Here is a 20,008-nt window from a genome sequence, read left to right as displayed (position 1 = left end):
TAAATACTTGTTTAAAAAATTTAACAAATCCCTAGTTTCTTAAATGTGTGTTACTTCTCAAATATTCTGAATTATCATTGGTTGTTGAAGATGAGATCTCCTAATACTTTGTCAATCTCAGTTACAAAGTGATTTCTGTAAAATTATTATCGAGAAGAATCAACACTGACCTAGTTTCATGGTTGAGAAGCATCGCTTTCTTGTGAAGTCATGAAATATTTCCATTCCTGATTTCAAAATCCAGAAGAAAAAAAAAGTCTTTGGGCAGAATTATTTTTTATAATGTGACATTAACAGTCTATTTTTTTTTTTTTTAGTATAGTTGACACACAACGTTACATTAGTTTCAGGTATACAACAAGGTGATTTGACAAGTTTATGCATCATGCTATGTTCATCACAAATATAGCTACCATCTGTCCCTTTATATCATCAGTTCATTCACAGTATTTCTTATGCTGTGATTTTTTTTTTATTATTATTATTCCTGTGACTTACTCATTACACAACTGGAAGCCTGTATCCCCCTCTCCCCTTCACCTATTTTGCCTGACACTCTACCCACCGCCCGCCCTGGTCTGGCAACCATCAGTTTGTTCTCTGTATTTATAGGTCTGCTTCTGCTTTTTGTTTATTCATTTGCTTCGGTTTTTTTTTTTTTTTTTTTTAAGATTCCACTTTTGAGTGGAATCATGCAATATTTCTTTCTCTGACTAACCTATTTCACTTTGCATAATACCCTCTAGTTCTATGTTATCTCAAATGGCACGATCTCCTCCTTTTTTATAGTTGTGTCATATTTGTGTGTGTGTGCGTACAAATTTTCCTTACCCATTTGTCTATTGATGGACACTTAGGTTGTCCCCATATCTTGTCTGTTGTAAATAATGCTGCAATAAACACAGGGGTGCATATATCTTTTCAAATTAGTGTTTTTGCTTTCTTTGCATAAATGCCCAACAGTGAGATTATTGGATCATATGGTATTTCTATATTTAATTTTTTGAGGAACCTGCATTGTTTTCCACAGTGGCTATACCAATTTACATTCCTACCAACAGTGCACAAAGATTCCTTTTTCTCCGCATCCTTGCCAACCCTTGGTATTTCTTGTCATTTTGATTTTAACCATTCTAATTGTTGTCAGGTGATATCTCATTGTGGTTTTGATTTGTATTTCTCTGATGAGTGATGTTGAGCATCTTTTCATGTGTCAGCCATCTGTATGTTTTCTTTGGAAAAATGTCTGTTCAGGTCCTCTGTCCATTTTTTTAATTGGATTGTTTGTTTTTTTTGGTGTTGTATAAGTTCTTCATATTTTTTGAATATTAACCCCTTATTGGATCTATCATTTGTAAATATCTTCTCCCATTAAGTAGGTTGGTTTTTTGTTTTGTCAGTGGTTTCAAATCTTTGCTGTGCAGAAGTCTTTTATTTTTTTAAGATTTTATTTATTTGAGAGAGAGCACAATAGAGGAAAGGGGCAGAGGGAGAAGCAGGCTCCCCACTGAGCAGGGAGCCCGAAGAGAGGCTTGATCCTAGAACCCCGGGATCATGACCTGAGCCAAAGGCAGATACTTAACCACTGAGCCACCCAGGTGCCCTGTGCAGAAGCCTTTTACTTTGGTGTAGTCTCAATAGTTTATTTTTGCTTTTGTTTTCCTTGCCTCAGGAGACCTAGCTAGAAAAATGTTGCTGTTGCTGATGTCAGAGAAATTACTGCCTGTGTCCTCTTATAGGATTTTTATGGTTTCAGGTCTCACATATATGTCTTTAGTCCATTTTGAGTTTATTTTTGTGTTCCGTGTTAGAAAGTGGTCTAGTTTCATTCTATAGCATGTAGCTGTCCAGTAATCCCAGCACTATTAATTTAAAAGACTGTCTTCTCCCTATTGTATGTTCTTGCCTCCTTTATCATAGATCATTTGACCATATAATCATGGGTTTATTTCTGGAGTCTCTATTCCTTTGATCTATGTGTCTGTTTTTGTGTCAGTATCACAGTGTTTTGATTACTACAGCTTTGTAGTATATCTTAAAACCTGGAGCTGTGATATATCCAGCTTCATTCTTCTTAAGATTGCGATTGCTTTGGCTATTAAGGGTCTTCTGTAGTTTTGTGCAAGTTTTAGTATTTGTTCTGGTTTTGTGAAAAACACTGTTGGTATTTTGACAGAGATTGCATTGAATCTGTAGATTGCTTTGGGCAATATGGACATTTTAACAATATTCTAGTCCATCTTCAATTGTGTCATCTTCAGTTTCTTTCATCAGTGTTTTATACTGTTCGGAGTACAGGTCTTTCACCTATTTGGTTAAGTTTATTTGTAGATATTTTTTTTTTGGTGCAGTTGTAAATGGTGTTGAGTTTTGTTGTTGTTGTTCTGTTTTTTACATTTCTCTTGCTGCAACTTCATTGTTAAGAGTATAGAAATGCTTATTAATTTTGTATCTTGCCAGGTTACTAAATTTGTTTATTACTCCCAGTAAGTTTTTGGTGTAGTCGTTAGAATTTTTCTATATATAGTATATATATATATAGTATCATGTTGTGTGTAAATCATGACAGTTTAATTTCTTCTTTACCAACATGGATGCCTCTTATTTCTTCTTTGTGTCTGATTGCTATGGCTAGGACCTGCAGTATTATGTTGAATAAAAAATGAGCTATTCCTGAGCTCAGAGGGAAAGCTCTGTTTTTCACCATTGAGTATGATGTCAGCTGTGGGTTTTTCATATACGGCCTTTATCATGTTGAGGTATATTCCATCTACCCCCACTTTGTTGAGAGTTTTTATCATAAATTGAGGTTGAATCTTGTCACATGCTTTTTCTGCATCTATTAAGATGATCATGATTTTTACGCTTCATTTTGTTGGTGTGGTGTAGGACATTGATTGATTTGCAAATATTGAAGCATCCGTGCGTCCCTGGAATAAATCCTACCTGATTATGAGGAATGATCACTTTAACATATTATTATATGCAGTTTGCTAATATTTTTTGTGGAGGATTTTTGTATCTATATTCATCAGGGATATGGGCCTATAGTTTTGTTTTTGTTTTTTTGTTTTAATTGGCATTGGCTGTGTTTTATTTTTTATTTTATTTATTTTTTTATTATGTTAATCACCATACATTACATCATTACTGTTTGGTGTAGTGTTCCATGATTCATTGTTTGCGTATAACACCCAGTGCTCCATGCAGAACGTGCCCTCTTTAATACCCATCACCAGGCTGACCCATCCTCCCACCCCCCTCCCCTCTAGAACCCTCAGTTTGTTTTTCAGAGTCCATCGTCTCTCATGGTTCATCTCCCCCTCTGATTTCCCCCCCTTCATTCTTCCCCTCTTGCTAACTTCGTCTTTTTTTTTTAATATATAATGTATTATTTGTTTCAGAGATACAGATCTGTGATTCAACAATCTTGTACAATTCACAGCGCTCACCATAGCACATACCCTCCCCAATGTCTATCACCCAGCCACCCCATCCCTCCCACCCCCCACCACTCCAGCAACCCTCAGATTGTTTCCTGAGATTAAAAATTCCTCGTATCACTGAGGTCATATGATACATGTCTTTCTCTGATTGACTTACTTTGCTCAGCATAATACCCTCCACTTCCATCCGCGTCATTGCAAATGGCAAGACGCATTACTTTTGATGGCTGCATAATATTCCATTTTGTGTGTGTGTGTGTGTGTGTGTGTGTGTGTGTGCGCGCACACGCGCGTGCACACACACACACACACACACACACCACATCTTCTTTATCCATTCATCTGTCGATGGACATCTCGGCTCTTTCCACAGTTTGGCTATTGTGGACATTGCTGCTGTAAACATTGGGGTTCACGTATCCTTTCGGATCCTTACATTTGTATCTTTGGGTTAAATACCCAGTAGTGCAATTGCTGGATCATATGGTAGCTCTATTTTCAACTTTTTGAAGAACCTCCATACTGTTTTCCAGAGTGGCTGCACCAGCTTGCATTCCCACCAACAGTGTAGGAGGGTTCCCCTTTCTCCGCATCCCCGCCAACACATGTTGTTTCCTGACTTGTTAATTTTAGCCATTCCGACTGGTGTGAGGTGACATCTCATTGAGGTTTTGATTTGGATTTCCCTGATGCTGAGCAATGTTGAGCACTTTTTCATGGGTCTGTTGGCCATTTGGATGTCTTCTTTGCAGAAATGTCTGTTCATGTCTTCTGCCCATTTCTTGATTGGATCCTTTATTCTTTGGGTGTTGAGTTTGATAAGTTCTTTATAGATTTTGGATACTAGCCCTTTATCTGATATGTCATTTGCAAATATTTTCTCCCATTCTGTTGGGTGTCTTTTGGTTTTGTTGACTGTTTCCTTTGCTGTGAAAAAGCTTTTTATCTTGATGAAGTCCCAATAGTTCATTTTTGCCCTTCCTTCTCTTGCCTTTGACGATGTTTCTAGGAAGAAGTTGCTGCGGCTGAGGTCGAAGAGGTTGCCGCCTGTGTTCTCCTTTAGGATTTTGATGGACTCCTGTCTCACATTGAGATCTTTCAACCATTTTGAGTCTATTTTTGTGTGTGGTATAAGGAAATGGTCCAGTTTCATTCTTCTACATGGTGGCTGTCCAATTTTCTCAACACCATTTATTGAAGAGACTGTCTTTTTTCCACTGGACATTCTTTCCTGCTTTGTTGAAGATGAGTTGACCATAGACTTGAGGGTCCGTTTCTGGGCTCTCTATTCTGTTCCATTGATCTATGTGTCTTTTTTTGTGCCAGTACCATACTGTCTTGATGATTACGGCTTTGTAATAGAGCTTGAAGTCCAGAATTGTGATGCCACCAGCTTTGCTTTTCTTTTTCAACATTCCTCCGGCTATTTGAGGTCTTTTCTGGTTCCATACAAATTTTAGGAATATTTGTTTCATTTCTTTGAAAAAAGTGGATCATATTTTGATGGAGATTGCATTGAATGAGTAGACTGCTCTAGGTAGCATTGACATCTTCACAATAATTGTTCTTCCAATCCATGAGCATGGAACGTTTTTCCATTTCTTTGTGTCTTCCTCAATTTCTTTCATGAGTATTTTATAGTTTTCTGAGTACAGATTCTCTGCCTCTTTGGTTAGATTTATTCCTAGGTATCTTATGGTTTTGGGTACAGTTGTAAATGGGATCAACTCCTTAATTTCTCTTTCTTCTGTCTTGTTGTTGGTGTATAGGGATGCCACTGATTTCTGTGCATTGATTTTATATCCTGCCACTTTACTGAATTCCTGTATGAGTTCTAGCAGTTTTGGGGTGGAGTCTTTTGGGTTTTCCACATAAAGTATCATATCATCTGCAGAGTGAGAGTTTGACTTCTTGCTGATTTGGATGCATTTTATTTCTCTTTGTTGTCTAATTGCTGTGGCTAGAACTTCTAATACTACGTTGAATAGCAGTACTGATAGTGGACATCCCTGCCGTGTTCCTGAGCTTGGGGGGAAAGCTCTCAGTTTTTCCCCATTGAGAATGATATTCGCTGTAGGTTTTTCATAGATGGCTGTTATGATATTGAGGTATGTACCCTCTATCCCTATACTCTGAAAAGTTTTTATCAAGAAAGGATGCTATACTTTGCCAAATGCTTTTTCTGCATCTATTGAGAGGATCATATGGTTCTTGTTCTTTCTTTTATTAATGTATTGTATCACATTGATTGATTTGTGGATGTTGAACCAACCTTGCAGCCCAGGGATAAATCCCACTTGGTCGTGGTGAATAATCCTTTTAATGTACTGTTGGATCCTATTGGCTAGTATTTTGGTGAGAATTTTTAGTCCATGTTCATTAAGGATATTGGTCTGTAATTCTCCTTTTTGATGGGGTCTTTGGTTTGGGGATCAAGGTAATGGTGGCCTCATAAAACGAGTTTGGAAGTTTTTCTTCCATTTCTATTTTTTGGAACAGTTTCAGAAGAATAGGTATTAATTCTTCTTTAAATGTTTGGTAGAATTCCCCTGGGAAGCCATCTGGCCCTGGGCTTTTGTTTCTTGGGAGATTTTTGATGACTGCTTCAATTTCCTTAGTGGTTATAGGTCTGTTCTCAGGTTTTCTATTTCTTCTTGGTTCAGTTTTGGTAGTAGATACATCTCTAGGAATGCACCCATTTCTTCCAGGTTATCTAATTTGCTGGCTCGTAATATGTTCTTATAATTGTTTGTATTTCTTTGGTGTTGGTTGTGATCTCTCCTCTTTCATTCATGATTTTGTTGATTTGGGTCATTTCTCTTTTCTTTTTGATAAGTCTGGCCAGGGGTTTATCAATCTTGTTAATTCTTTCAAAGAACCAGCTCCTAGTTTCGTTGATCTGTTCTACTGTTCTTTTGGTTTCTATTTCATTGATTTCTGCTCTGATCTTTATTATTTCTCTTCTCCTGCTGGCTTTAGGCTTTAGTTGCTGTTCTTTCTCCAGCTCCTTTAGGTGTAGAGCTAGGTTGTGTATTTGAGACCTTTCTTGTTTCTTGAGAAAGGCTTGTGTTGCTATATACTTTCCTCTTAGGACTGCCTTTGCTGTATCCCAAAGATTTTGAACAGTTGTGTTTTCATTTTCATTGGTTTCCATGAATTTTTTTAATTCTTTAATTTCTTGGTTGACCCATTCATTCTTTAGTAGGGCGCTCTTTAGCCTCCATGTATTTGAGTTCTTTCCGACTTTCCTCTTGTGATTGAGTTCTAGTTTCAAAGCATTGTGGTCTGAAAATATGCAGGGAATGATCCTAATCTTTTGGTACTGGCTGAGAACTGATTTGTGACCTAGGATGTGATCAATTCTGGAGAATGTTCCATGGGCACTAGAGAAGAATGTGTATTCTGTGGCTTTGGGATGGAATGTTCTGAATATATCTGTGAAGTCCATTTGGTCCAGTGTGTCATTTAAAGTCTTTATTTCCTTGTTGATCTTTTGCTTAGATGATCTGTCCATTTCAGTGAGGGGGGTGTTAAAGTCCCCCACTATTATTGTATTGTGGTTGATGTGTTTCTTTGCTTTTGTTATTAAAGGGCTTATATAATTGGCTGCTCCCATGTTAGGGACATAGATATTTACAATTGTTAGATCTTCTTGTTGGATAGATCCTTTAAGTAAGATATAGTGTCCTTCCTCATCTCTTATTACAGTCTTTGTTTTAAAATCTAGTTTGTCTGATATAAGGATTGCCACCCCAGCTTTCTTTTGGTGTCCATTGGCATGGTAAATGGGTTTTCCACCCCTTCACTTTCAATCTGAGGGTGTCTTTGGGTCTAAAATGAATCTCTTGCAGACAGCATATCGCTGAGTCTTGTTTTTTTATCCAATCTGATAGCCTGTGTCTTTTGATTGGGGCATTTAGCCCATTTACATTCAGGGTAACTATTGAAAGATATGAATTTAATGCCATTGTATTGCCTGTAAGGTGACTGTTACTGTATATTGTCTGTGTTCCTTTCTGGTCTATGTTGCTCTTAGGCTCTCTCTTTGCTTAGAGGACCCCTTTCAATATTTCTTGTAGGGTTGGTTTTGTGTTTGCAAATTCCTTTAGATTTTGTTTGTCCTGGAAGCTTTTTATCTATCCTCCTATTTTCAGTGGCAGCCTAGCTGGATATAGTATTCTTGGTTGCATATTTTTCTCATTTGGTGCTCTGAATATATCATGCCAGTTCTTTCTTGCCTGCCAGGTCTCTGTGGGTAGGTCTGTTGCCAGTCTAATATTTCTACCATTGTAGGTTACATATCTCTTGTCCCAAGCTGCTTTCAGGATTTTCTTTGTCTCTGAGACTTTTGAGTTTTACTGTTAGATGTCGGGGTGTTGACCTATTTTTATTAATTTTTGAGAGAGCTTCTCTCTGCCTCCTGGAATTTGATGCCTGTTTCCTTCCCCAAATTAGGGAAGTTCTCTGCTATAATTTGCTCCAATATACCTTCTGCCCCTCTCTCTTTCTTCTTCTTCTGGGATCCCAATTATTCTAATGTTGTTTCATCTTATGGTATCGCTTATCTCTCGAATTCTGCCCTCGTGATCCAGTAGTTGTTTATCTCTCTTTTTCTCAGCTTCTTTATTTTCCATCATTTGGTCTTCTATAGCATTAATTCTCTCTTCTGCCTCATTTATCCTAGCAGTTAGTGCCCCCATTTTTGATTGCACCTCATTAACAGCCTTTTTGATTTCGACTTCGTTAGATTTTAGTTCTTTTATTTCTCCAGAAAGGGTTTCTCTAATAAATTCCATGCTTTTTTTAAGCCCATCTAGTATCTTTAAAATCATCATTCTGAACTCTAGTTCCAACATCTTACTAATGTCCGTATTGATTAGGTCCCTGGCAGTCGGTACTGCCTCTTGTTCTTTTTGTTGAGGTGACTTTTTTCCATCTTGTCATTTTGTCCAGAGAATAGATGAATGAAAGAAGAAAATGCTAACAGGGTAACAATGTCCCCAGAAAATATACACTGAACAAATCAGAAAAGACCTGAAACCAGGGGAAAAGAAAGGGAAAGAAAGAAAAAAGAGAAAGATAAAAAAGATAAAAACAAACAAACAAAAAACAGAGTATGATCAATTATGATCAGGCTGGTGCATAGATCAGTGCCATACACTAGATTTTGGGCATATTTTGGTCTGTTAGAAGAAAGTGCCTCCCAAAATTTTAAAGAAATAAAAACTTATCTATGTACAAAAATAAGGGTTAATAATGATGAAGGGATGAAATATGACTGTAAAGATGAAACTTATAGAAGATTTTATAAAAGGAAGATAAGGAGTTTGAAAAAAGAAAGAAGAGGGTTTAAAAAAGGGGTAGAGAATGTGATCACACAGATTAGAACAAAGCCATACACTAGAGATTTAGGGTATATTTTGATCTGTTAGAAGAAACTGTATCTCAGAATTTTAAAGAGAGAACAACTTATATATATGTTATATATATGTTATATATATATGTTATATATATGTTATATATATGTTTTATATATATATACACACACCAAAAATAAGGGTAACTACTATGAAGGAAGAGAATATGACTCTAAAAATGAAAAAAAATATTTTTTAAAAAAGGGATTGATAAGATGTTGGTTGAAAAAAGGAGAAAGAAATTAAAAAAAAAAACAATTAAAAAAATTAACTTTGAAAGACTAAAGAATCATGGTAAAAAGCCATGAATTCTCTGTGGTGTATTCCCCTAGCACTGGAGTTCTGCCATTCTCGCTGATCAGTAAACTTGGTCTTGGCTGGCTATTCTTACTGATCTTTTGGGGGAGGGGCCTGTTGCAGGGTTTCCCAAATGTCTTTGCGGAGGCGGAATTGCCCTGCCCTTGCTGGGTCCGGGCTAAGTAATCTGCTTGGGTTTACTCTCGGTAGCTTTTGTTCCTTGCAAGCTTTCTGTCCAGCTTTGGAGGATGAGAGTGAAAATGGCGGCCTCTGAATCTCCACCCCAGAGGAGCAGAGAACTTGGGGCCCCACTCCTCAGTGTGCCCCCAGAGAAAAGCAGTCAGTCACTCCCATCTCCCCAGTCTCCCTCCACACTCCATGCTCACCTGGCCTGTGACCGAGCGTTTCTATCTCTGGTACATGACCCCGTGTGGAGTCTCCAAACCCTGCAGATCCCTGCGGTGCGCTCCCACGCCGCTCCTCCCAGGGGAGGAAGGGGAGTCTCCCCGGATCTGCGCTTGTTGGGTCCCTGCTGGAGGAGCAGTGGCCCTACTGTGCTGCAATCACGGTTTATGGCAACCCTGAGCTGGAGAGCCCACTCCTCAGCTCCGTCTCTGCAGCCGGCTTCCCTGCTTTGATACCTGGGAGCTCTGCTGCACTCAGGCACCCCCGGTCTTTCTGTGACCCCGAGGGTCCTGAAACCACACTGTCCCAGCAAGGGATCCACCCCCCACTCAGCCGCTAGAGCGACTTCCCTCAGCAGAGCCGACTTCTAAAAGTTCCAATTTTGTGCTCCACGGCTCTGTCACTTGCCAGTAGTGGCTGACGGAGGCCCCCCCTCCCCCGCCGTCTATCCTCCCAAATATCACCTCGGATTCACTTCTCCTCACGTCCTACCTTCCCAGAAGGTGGTCGCTTTTCTGTTCAGAGAGTTGTTGCTATTCTTTTCTTCCATCTCCTGTTGAGTTCGTAGGTGTTCAGAATGGTTTGATCCCTATCCAGCTGAATTCCTGGGACCAGATGAAATCCAGGTCTCCTACTCTCTGCCATCTTGCTCCACCCCCCGGGCCTATAGTTTTATTTTTGTGGTGTCTTTGCCTGCTTTTGGTATCAGGGTAATACTGGCCTCATAGAATGTATTTGGAAGCTTCCTTTCCTTTTCTGTTGTTTGAAATAGTTTGAGGAGAATAGGTATTAACTCTTTAAGTGTCTGGTAGAATTCCCCTGTGAATCTACCTGGTCCTGGACTTTTTCTTTTCTTTTTTTTTTTTTTTTTGATATTTTTTTGATTGCCATTCAATTTTGTCACTTGTAATTGTTCTATTCAGATGTTCTATTTCTCCCTGGTTCAGTTTTGGAAGACTGTATGTTTCTAGGAATTTAACCATTTCATCTAAGTTGTCCCATTTGTTCGTATATAATTTTTATAGTATTCACTTATAATCCTTTGTATTTCTGTGGTGTCAGCTCTTCTCATTTCTGATTTTTTTTTTTTTTTGATTTGGGTCCTTTTTTTTCCTTGATGAATGTGACTAAGGGTTTGTCAGTTTTGTTTACCTTTTCGAAGAACAAACTCCGTTTCATTGAGTTTTTTTTTCTTTTCTTTTCTTTTTATTATTTTAGGTCTTTTATTTCTGCTCTGATCTTTATTGTTTCCTTTGGTTTTGTTTGTTCTTCTTTCTCTAGTTCCTTTAGGTGTAAGTTTTGATTGTTTGAGCTTTTTCTTATTTCTTCAGGTAGGCCCGTATCACTGTATACTGTATACTTCTCTCTAGAACCGCTTTTGCTGCATCCCAAAGATTTTGGACCATTGTGTTTTCATTTTCATTCATCTCCATGTATTTTATTTCTTCTTTTATTGGTTCTTTAACCTATTGGTTGTTTGGTATCGTGGTGTGTAGTCTCCACATATTTGTTTTTTCCTTTTTTCTTGTGACTTATTTTTAGTTTCATACTGTTGTGATCAGAAAAGATGCATGGTATGATTTCAGTCTTCTTAAATTTATTGAGGCTTGTTTTATGGCCTGGCATATGATCTGTTCTGGAGAATGTTCCATGTGCACTTGAAAAGAATGAGTGTTCTGTTTTGGGATAGAATGTTCCATATATATATGTTATGTCCATCTGGTCCAAAGATGGTCAAAGACATTGTTTCCTTATTGATTTTTCTGTCTGGATGGTCCAGACAGAAGTGGGGTGTTAAAGTCCCCTACTATTGTATTACCATGAATGTCTCTCTTTATGTCCATTTATGTTTGCTTTATGTATTTAGGTGCTCCAGTGTTGAGTGTATAGATATTTATAATGGTTATATCCTCTTGTTGGATTGATCCTTTTGTCATTATGTAATAATTGTTGTTACAGTCTTTGTTTTAAAGTCTATTTTGTCTGATGTAAGTATTGATACGCCAGCTTTTTTTCACTTCCATTTGCATGGTGAATCTTTCTCCGTCCCTTCACTTTCAGTCTGTGTATGTCTTTAGGTCTGAGGTGTGAGTTTCTTGTAGGCAGCATATAGATGGGTCTTGATTTTTTATCTACTCTGTCACCCTATGTCTTTTGGTTGGAGCATTCAGGCCATTTACATGTAAAGTGATTATTGATACTTTTTGCCATTTTAAAATTTTGTTTTCTGGTTGTTTTGTTCCTTTTTCTTCTTCTTTGTGACTGGTGAGTTTCTATAGTGTTATATTTAGCTTTCTTTCTCTTTCTTTTTTTGTGTGTCTATCATAGGTTTTGTGCTTGTGGTTACCACGAAGTTCACATAGAACATTCCAAGTAAAGAGCAGTCTATATTAATTTGATGGTCATTTAAGTTCAAAGGCATTCCAAAGGTGGGGGGGCTTTTTCTTTTTCCCCTTTTCTTCCATTTTTACTCCCTTCTCCACATTTTATGTGTATGTTGTCATAATTTACATCTTTTATTCATAATATTCTTATCTCTAATTACGGCCATTTCTTTTCCACTTAAAGAAGTCCCTTTATTGTTTCTTGTAAGGCTGCTTTAGTGGTGATGAACTCCTTTATCTTTCATTTGTCCAGGAAACTCTTCATCTCTCCTTCAAATCTGGATGATAATCTTGTCTGGTAGAGTATTCTTGGCTGTATGTTTTTTTTGTTTTGTTTTTTGTTTTTTTGTTTTTTTCCTTTCAGCACTTTGCAAGCCAGAAGAAAGTGGCAGGATATACTCAAAGTTTCTGCAGAAAAATCAGCTGATAGCCTTGTAGATTTTCCCTTCTAGGTAACTTTTTGTTCCTTTCTTGCTGCTTTTAAGATTCTCTTTATCTTTAACCTTTGACATTTTAATTATTATGTGCCATTGTGTGGACCTCCTTGGGTTCATCTTGTTTGGAACTCTCGGTGCTTATTGGACTTGGATGTCTATTTCCTTCCCTAGATTAGGGAAGTTTTCAATTATTTCTTCAAATAAGTTTTCTACACCTTCCTCTCCTTTTCTGGGACCCCTATAATGCAAATATTTGTTCACTCTGTCATCCATGAGATCTCTTAATCTATCTTTTTTTTTTTTTTTTAATTCTTTTCTCTTTTTGCTGTTCAGCTTGTGTTGTTCTCCATTACCCTGTCATCCAGGTTGCTGGTATGTTCTTCTGCATCCTCTAATCTACTCTTAATTCCCTGTTATTTCAGTTATTGTATTCTTCAACTCTGATTGGTTCTTCTTAATATTTTCTATGTCTTTATTGAAAGTCTCACTAAGATCTTCCACTTTTTTCTCCAGCCCAGTTATCTTCACAATTATTAAATTCTTTATCAGGCATGTTGCTTATCTCTGTCTCATTTAGTTGTTTTTCTGAGTTGTTGTTTTTTTTTTTTCTTTCTTTCTTTTGGAGCATATTCCTCTGTCTCCGCATTTTGCTTGACTTTCTGTGTGTGTTTCTGTGGATTAGAACAGCTACTGCTCCTGAACTTGAAGGTTGGTGTCCCTTTGCAGACTGTGCTTGGAGCTGGGGCTGTATATGCTAGTTATTTGTTTAAACTGTAGCTTTTTGCAGAAAAAGGGAAATAATAAAATTTGAAAGAAAAAGAAAAATAAAAGTTTTTAATTTAAAAATAAAAACTTGTTTTAATTAAAACAAAACAAAAAAATAAAAAGAACTAAAATTCCACAGCTTATTTTCTGTGCCCTGGCACCACAGAGGCTGGTATGGGCTTATGGACCCTGGGCTTGCTGATGTTGCAAGCCCCCTCTGATGACTGAACCCTACCATTTATAGGGTTAGGACCTGTATGTTATGGCATCTAAATCCACTGGTGATTGTGTTTGGACCCCTGCTCCAGTCTGGGCTTGAAAGGTGGAGGGGGAGAGAGTGTTCCCACCGTTCCTTGGCCCTTTTAAACTGTGGCTTTTTTTCTGTGTCCCAGCACCACACCACTGAGACTGGTGTGGGCTTGAGGACCATGGGCTTGTTGAGGTCAGTGAGGTTGAGAGCTCACAGAGACAACCAGACCTGCCCATCTGCTGATCAGACCCTGTTCTGACCGAGGTTTTAAGGTGGAATGGTAATAATGTAAACCATCATTTTCCAGTTCCTCTGACTTGGAGAGCTTAGCCCGCAGCTCTTCCACAATGTGGCAGAGTTCTAGTGTTGTCTCTTTTAGATGCTAATTGCTCTTTTAAACTGTGGCTTATTTTCTGTGCCCAAGGACAGAGGAATTTGTGCCTGCCCTCACAGTACTCTGCAACCCTACTGCATCAGTTTCCCTTTGTTACTGTGTCTCTGTCTCTCTTTGTGTTCTTTTGCCATTTTCTCTATCTTTGGTTGTTCAGTAGCTGTTCAGTCAGCCCTCGGTTGTTTTTTGTTGTTTTGTTTTCCAGGAGGAATTATTCTATTAATAGGTGTAATTTGATGGGTTCCAGGGAAGGGGGGTGAGTTCAGACTTACCATCTTGAACTGGAACCAAATGGTCTCATTTTCTACTTCCTGTCCCATTATAATTATGCCACTGTTCAGTAATTTTTAAGAAAAGGTCTAAAATAAGATACTGTGTTTTTTGTTGTGTCTCCATCTTAATTTTATGCAAGATATTAGATTTTCATCAGCAAATTTTAAAAGTTTTGGAAACAGGTCAAGATTCTAATATTAAGGGGGGAAAGAGGCAAAGATATGGGCAGTGTTATGTAGGTGTGCAGCCGCAGTAGGGAATTTGTTCCTTTCACTTTGGTTTATGAGCACACATCCTATGAGCTTACTTGCTAGAATTCTCATTTATAATTCTCATCATAGAGAATTTTGAAATCTAGGTTGGAAATCCTGTCTGCTTTTAACAGTTGACAAAATGGTTCGGGCATCACTTGCTGTGAATTTTAATGATAAAAGTTGGAAGGTTTGCTTTAATCATCCCTCTCTTCCCCTTTGCAAGGGCGTTTTGAATTGGCACCAATTTCTTGAAGGCCCTGAGGGTGTTGAAAATGCTCGGTTTGGTTCAGCGATTGCAGCTCTTTCAGATATCAACATGGATGGCTTTAATGATGTAATAGTTGGTTCACCTTTGGAAAATCAGAACTCTGGAGCTGTGTATATCTACAACGGTCACGAGAGCACCATTCGCATGAGATATTCTCAGGTAATCCGTGAGTTCCATAGTGATGCATTCACATGTGAGTGTCATCATGTTAGAGTAACAGAGTACATGCAGACGATCTGATCCATCCCACTTATTTTAGAACTGTATTTGTTCATTAAGCAGATATTTAGTGAGCCTCCTACTCTGTGTCAAGCGTCCTGGGTCTGGAGATACTGTAAAGAACAGGACAGATGGGGTGCCTGGGTGGGTGACAGCGGTTAAGCAGCTGCCTTCGGCTCAGGTCATAATCCCAGGGTTCTGGGATCGAGCCCTCTGTCAGGCTCCTTCCTCAGCAGGGAGCCTGCTTCTCCCTCTCTCTCTCCCTCTGCCTGCCTCTCTGCCTACTTGTGTTCTCTCTCAGTCTTTGTCAAATAAATAAATAAAATCTTAAAAAAAAGAACAGGACAGATAAAATTCTGTTCTTTGTGGATCTTACATTTTTTGTGGAGGAGACAGAGGAGAAAATAAGGTAAGTGAAATAGTGTTCCAGATCATAATAAATGATAAGGCATTTAAAATTTTTTTAAATGTTAAGGGATGGGAGTTATTAGGTAGTTTAAAGGGTGACCAAGGGGGCCTCATTGATCAGGCAACTTTCCAGGGAAGTCCTAAAAGACGTGGTCTAGGAGAGCAATCATACCTGAGCTCGCTTCAAATCCTGCTCAGCCCAGTGATCTGCTGCTTTGTGATTTTATGTTTAAAGATTCATGCTGTTTCTTTAATGTGGCTGCAAGCATGATAAACAGATGAGAAAAGCTGTGATTGAAAAATCAATGGGATTTTGTGGAGAATAAAACAACTTGAAGTGGCTATATAGAAAATCTAACAGTGCAGTGTAGAAGCTCCCTTTTTTTTTTCTATTTCAGTTATTACATATTATACTTTCATGTCAAACTTGCTCTTTCAGAAAATCTTGGGATCCGATGGAGCCTTTAGGAGCCAGCTCCAGTACTTTGGGAGATCTTTGGATGGTTATGGTGACTTAAATGGGGATTCTATCACCGACGTGTCTGTTGGTGCCTTTGGGCAAGTCGTTCAGCTGTGGTGAGTCAGTTGAGAGCCAGACACAAACTAGCTAACTAAAAAAATGACCTGTTAAGATAGCTGTGCTGAAATTGTGGAAATGCCACATGCATTCTAGAAGACTCCAGGACAATTGTGTCATAGTTTATGTGTCAAAGGAAGAAATGTGTTTTTCCTTGTGGGAGAAGAAAAATATTTGTTTAACATTACTGTCAAGTTCCTCTTCTCTATATGGTGAGCAGATAAAGGACATAGAAAAGACAGAGCCTTTGAAATGGTATCCAAGATATTTCTGAATATTATCTTCCAAATAACCTTACCTCAGCTCACAGAAAGGAAGCCTCATGAGAATGCTCTAAAAATACTGAACACTCAGACCACACAAGTGAAGTATAACTTCTCATGTGGTTATGAAGTAACTTTTGAAATTATTGGTCATAAACAAGAAGCCATTATTTAGGTTTAACTGACCTCTCACTGACCTCAGTAGGAGTTGAAGAGCAGGGAGGAGCAATAGGGGATTCAAGGGCTGTGTGATTCAAGGACAAAAATAAATATATTGGGTTGGCCAGGGATTGGAATCAGAAATTGAGCATTTGATCAAGAGTCCCCTCCCCCAAATATATTTCATTCATCTCTGTTGAAAGCTGTGTTTTAAATGCCCAAATACTTCAAGAACCGAACAACATTACATAAACTACAATATTTCACATGTGCTTTTGAAAAATGAAATGCATTGTTTTGAGTGCATCATTTTAATGAAAACTTCACATAGGAGGAAAACAATGCACAGATCATACTTAACACTGACACATTAAAAAAATACATTTACTGAATAAAATCAGTTAAGAGTAACATGCCATTAGAAAAATACAAGGTGTGATAACATAGTCACAGGACTTATGATTTCTTATAAATTTTTAAAAAAATACCTTCCAGTGAACATCACCCTCCAGCCATCTTGGTAGGCTTCATCCTTCATAGCCTATGTAATTACTATACTATGACACTCCCGTTTTTTAAAAAGATTTTAAGTAATTTCTATACCGATAAGGGGTTTCAAACCCACAACCCCAAGGTTAAGAGTCACATGCTCCACTAACTGAGCCAGCCAGGCACCCTGATACTCCCTGTTAATGTTGCCAGTGATGGCCAAACTTTTTTATTTAAAGGTGGATTTGAGTCTTCAAAGAGTCAAGACACATGGAGTCGGGTCAATTTATTGAGGTGATCAGTCAAGCTAGATTCTTGCCATTTTGTCGTCACATTCCTATAAGGTGCTGAGACTAGATTTTCTGGGTAACTTCCTGAGAATAATTTAAAAAAAAAGTTTACAAAATCATTTCAATCGATGCCACCATCTCCACTGGGATAAAAGATTCTCTAAAAGAGATTGACTTACAGAAAACTTTCACTTAGACATTTCAGATCTTGTAGGCTTGAGGACATGGTGTATTTGTTGTTAGATGTTTTTTGGCTGCTTATTAGGGGGCCTTATAGGTACATGATTAACTGATGAAACAATTTTTCAGTTGATTCAAGTCCTTCAGATGGTACCTGAAATGAAAGAGAAAATGTCTTCTGCATCTTCTTGTGCTACTTCTCAGAACAGTGAAATTACTAATTACTACTACCTGCTGCTCTGTAAATAATGGAGTGTGTGCACACAGGGTCATTATGATGAGGTACAAAATTTTACTGGCAGCGGAACTAGGAGATCATGAGCTCTAATTCCTCACATGCTAACTATTACTCAGTAAATTGATGTTACTAAATGTTTTTTGTTTGTTTCAGACTTTTTCATTAATAAAAGGGAGACGATATTCTATTTCATAGGAGTGTTATAGGAGCAAATGAGGCCATGTGTATGTGAGAGATTTTTAGATATCTCAAGGGCTGTGCAAGAGTCTGAAGTCTTTAGCGCCCTGCCTGAGAGACTCCCCAGCCATTTTCTGGTATCAGGCTAGCTGTCACCATCATGGTCATATGCCACACATCAAAGAATTGCTGCCAGCCATTAAGGGAGGCAACAGGGAGATGGCCACGCTCCTCGGCCATGGCCACGCTCCTGGGTCATCAGCCACGTCACTCCCACCTTGCCACCTGCTCTCTTCCCTTCCTTTGTGGAAGAGCAAACATTACTGTTTGTGGTTGGCAATAGGCAACAGGGACCGTGACTTTGACTTTATTTGCAAAGAGGTTGCAGACTCACATCCTGCACTTATGCATGCATCAAACAAACAAACAAAAAATATTAAATGTGGATTGGGCTGGCAGTACAGTCACAAACACAGAAGACCTTATTCCTACCTGCCATTTTAGAGCTTTCAAATATGAAATACTGCTCAAGTGCTTAGATCATGCAGAGAATAATATGATAATGCTGGCCCTGGGTCCTCTAGGTAAAGGTTATAACATGTGCACTTGGCAGTAACCTATCTGTTTCCACTTATGTCTTTCAGGTCACAAAGTATTGCTGATGTATCTGTGGAAGCTTTGTTCACACCAGAAAAAATTATTTTGTTCAACAAGAATGCTGACATAAAACTCAAACTCTGTTTCAGTGCCAAGTTTAGACCTACTAAGCAAAACGATCAAGTGGGTGGGTTGACCTGAGATAATCTGTGTGGAGATAGGTTTGCTTGTGGAGTTTTAGTCCTGAATATAACCTATACTTTGGGCTTATAGATCAGAAGGAATAAGGGTCTTGCAGATATTTAAGTTGCCACACATTTAGGGTGCCTCAGAATGGTTAATTAGGTATGGAAGATGTGGGTAGATCTTCCTCTGTTTTCTCTAGAAAGTAAATTTCTGCAGCAGAATGTTACCATCTCTGGACCTAGTCCCAGGCTCTCCCAACTCTGTCTAAATGTCTTTTACCCATGGGTTCCTTACCTCAAATCTTGGGCACACACGGATGACACTGATGTTACACCCATATTTTATGCCATATGTCTGCTATGACATGATCTAGATACAGTGTGTATAGCACAAGTACCAAATATTCCTATTCTTGAGGAATTAATAGGCATGAGATAATAAGAGAAAATATAAACAATATGCAGTTTGTGCCCAGTGTTTTAAATGTTCTAAATAATCTGGAGAAGTGGGTAAAAATCTGAAATGTGTCCTGCCAGCAAGAAAGAGTGAGGAAAGTTGGACAAATGTCACCAGGAATTGTCATCTCTCTCTTGGACCAGCGAGTCCTCTTTCAGGGTGTGACCGAGTCCTTCCGAACCACTGCCCCTCACTCTCACCTCTCCTACTCCAGCACCCGCAGAGCACGGCAATGGAGTTTGCACTTGCTCAAACACCGCCTTCTTTCTCTCGCTGCTTTTTCATGGGTTCTCATCCCCCTTCCATCAGATTTTGGCTCTAACCTTCAGACACCTGTAGTTCCTACAAATGTTTCATTAAGTGGTTAACAAACCAACTTAACCTGCCTCTATATTTTCAGTCTTTGTCATGATTCATACCAAGAAATACATAGGTTAAAAACATAAAGCAGAAGTTAGATTCACATCTTGGCATGCTTTCCATATTTTCCTACTCCTTATAGCTCTCTGGCATTTTTCCATTCAGGCGTTCAAACACTGACCCAACTCTGAGTAGCACATCTCACAGATCTGCCTTGTAGCAGGTCCGTTTGAGTAGCCAGGAGAGTTGAGTCAAAAACCATTCCTGTATAAACACTAAGTGGCTAGATGACTATGGCCAACAACACTGTGTTGTGTATCTGAAGGTTGCTAAGAGAGATTTTCAAAGTTCTCACCACACACATACGCGCGCACGCACACACACACACACACAGAATTGCAACTGTGTGAGGTGATGATCTGTTAACCTTATTGTAATCATTTCCTAATATTTACATATATAAAATAACTACACTGTATAGCTGAAATTGATACAATATTATATCTCCATCACATTTCAACAAAGCTTGTGGCGGGGGGGGGGGGGACATTAAGTGGCTAGTCTGCCTAAAACATTAATTCGGGAAATATATTAGTTGGCAGAAATGGCTGGCTGGTTCACTCTCCTGGCCTGAAAGCATGGATTTGTCTCCTAAATCTTCCTCTTTTCGATGGGGCTTCCCCACTTCTGTTGCTGTAACTGGAAAGCAGCTTTCCGCCTTCAGAGAAGGTCCTTACTTGGGCTTTGTTCCCATTGGGGACCTTTTCCTTGATGTCTCCAGGTCCACACAGACAAGCCAGTCATGATCATTTGTCACTTAAT

General features: G+C 38.6%; 1 protein-coding gene across 1 annotated transcript in view; it reads left to right on the top strand.

Moving 5' to 3' along the window:
- The window catches only part of ITGA2 (integrin subunit alpha 2), a 112,453-nt gene that overhangs the window by 63,350 nt on the left and 29,095 nt on the right, over positions 1–20,008 (top strand). The window contains exons 14-16 of the mRNA XM_088023509.1: positions 14,543–14,746; positions 15,654–15,790; positions 18,232–18,371. Coding sequence (XP_087879635.1) covers positions 14,543–14,746; positions 15,654–15,790; positions 18,232–18,371 — 481 coding nt within the window. The remainder of the gene's footprint in view (positions 1–14,542; positions 14,747–15,653; positions 15,791–18,231; positions 18,372–20,008) is intronic.

Source organism: Eumetopias jubatus, unplaced genomic scaffold (assembly GCF_037043125.1).
Source record: "Eumetopias jubatus isolate StellerSeaLion01/CBP00866 unplaced genomic scaffold, mEumJub1_p1.0 scaffold_5, whole genome shotgun sequence".
In the NCBI taxonomy this organism is placed as follows: domain Eukaryota; kingdom Metazoa; phylum Chordata; class Mammalia; order Carnivora; family Otariidae; genus Eumetopias; species Eumetopias jubatus.
Note: the sequence above shows the minus strand (reverse complement) of the source record. Positions and strands in the feature narration are given on the sequence as shown.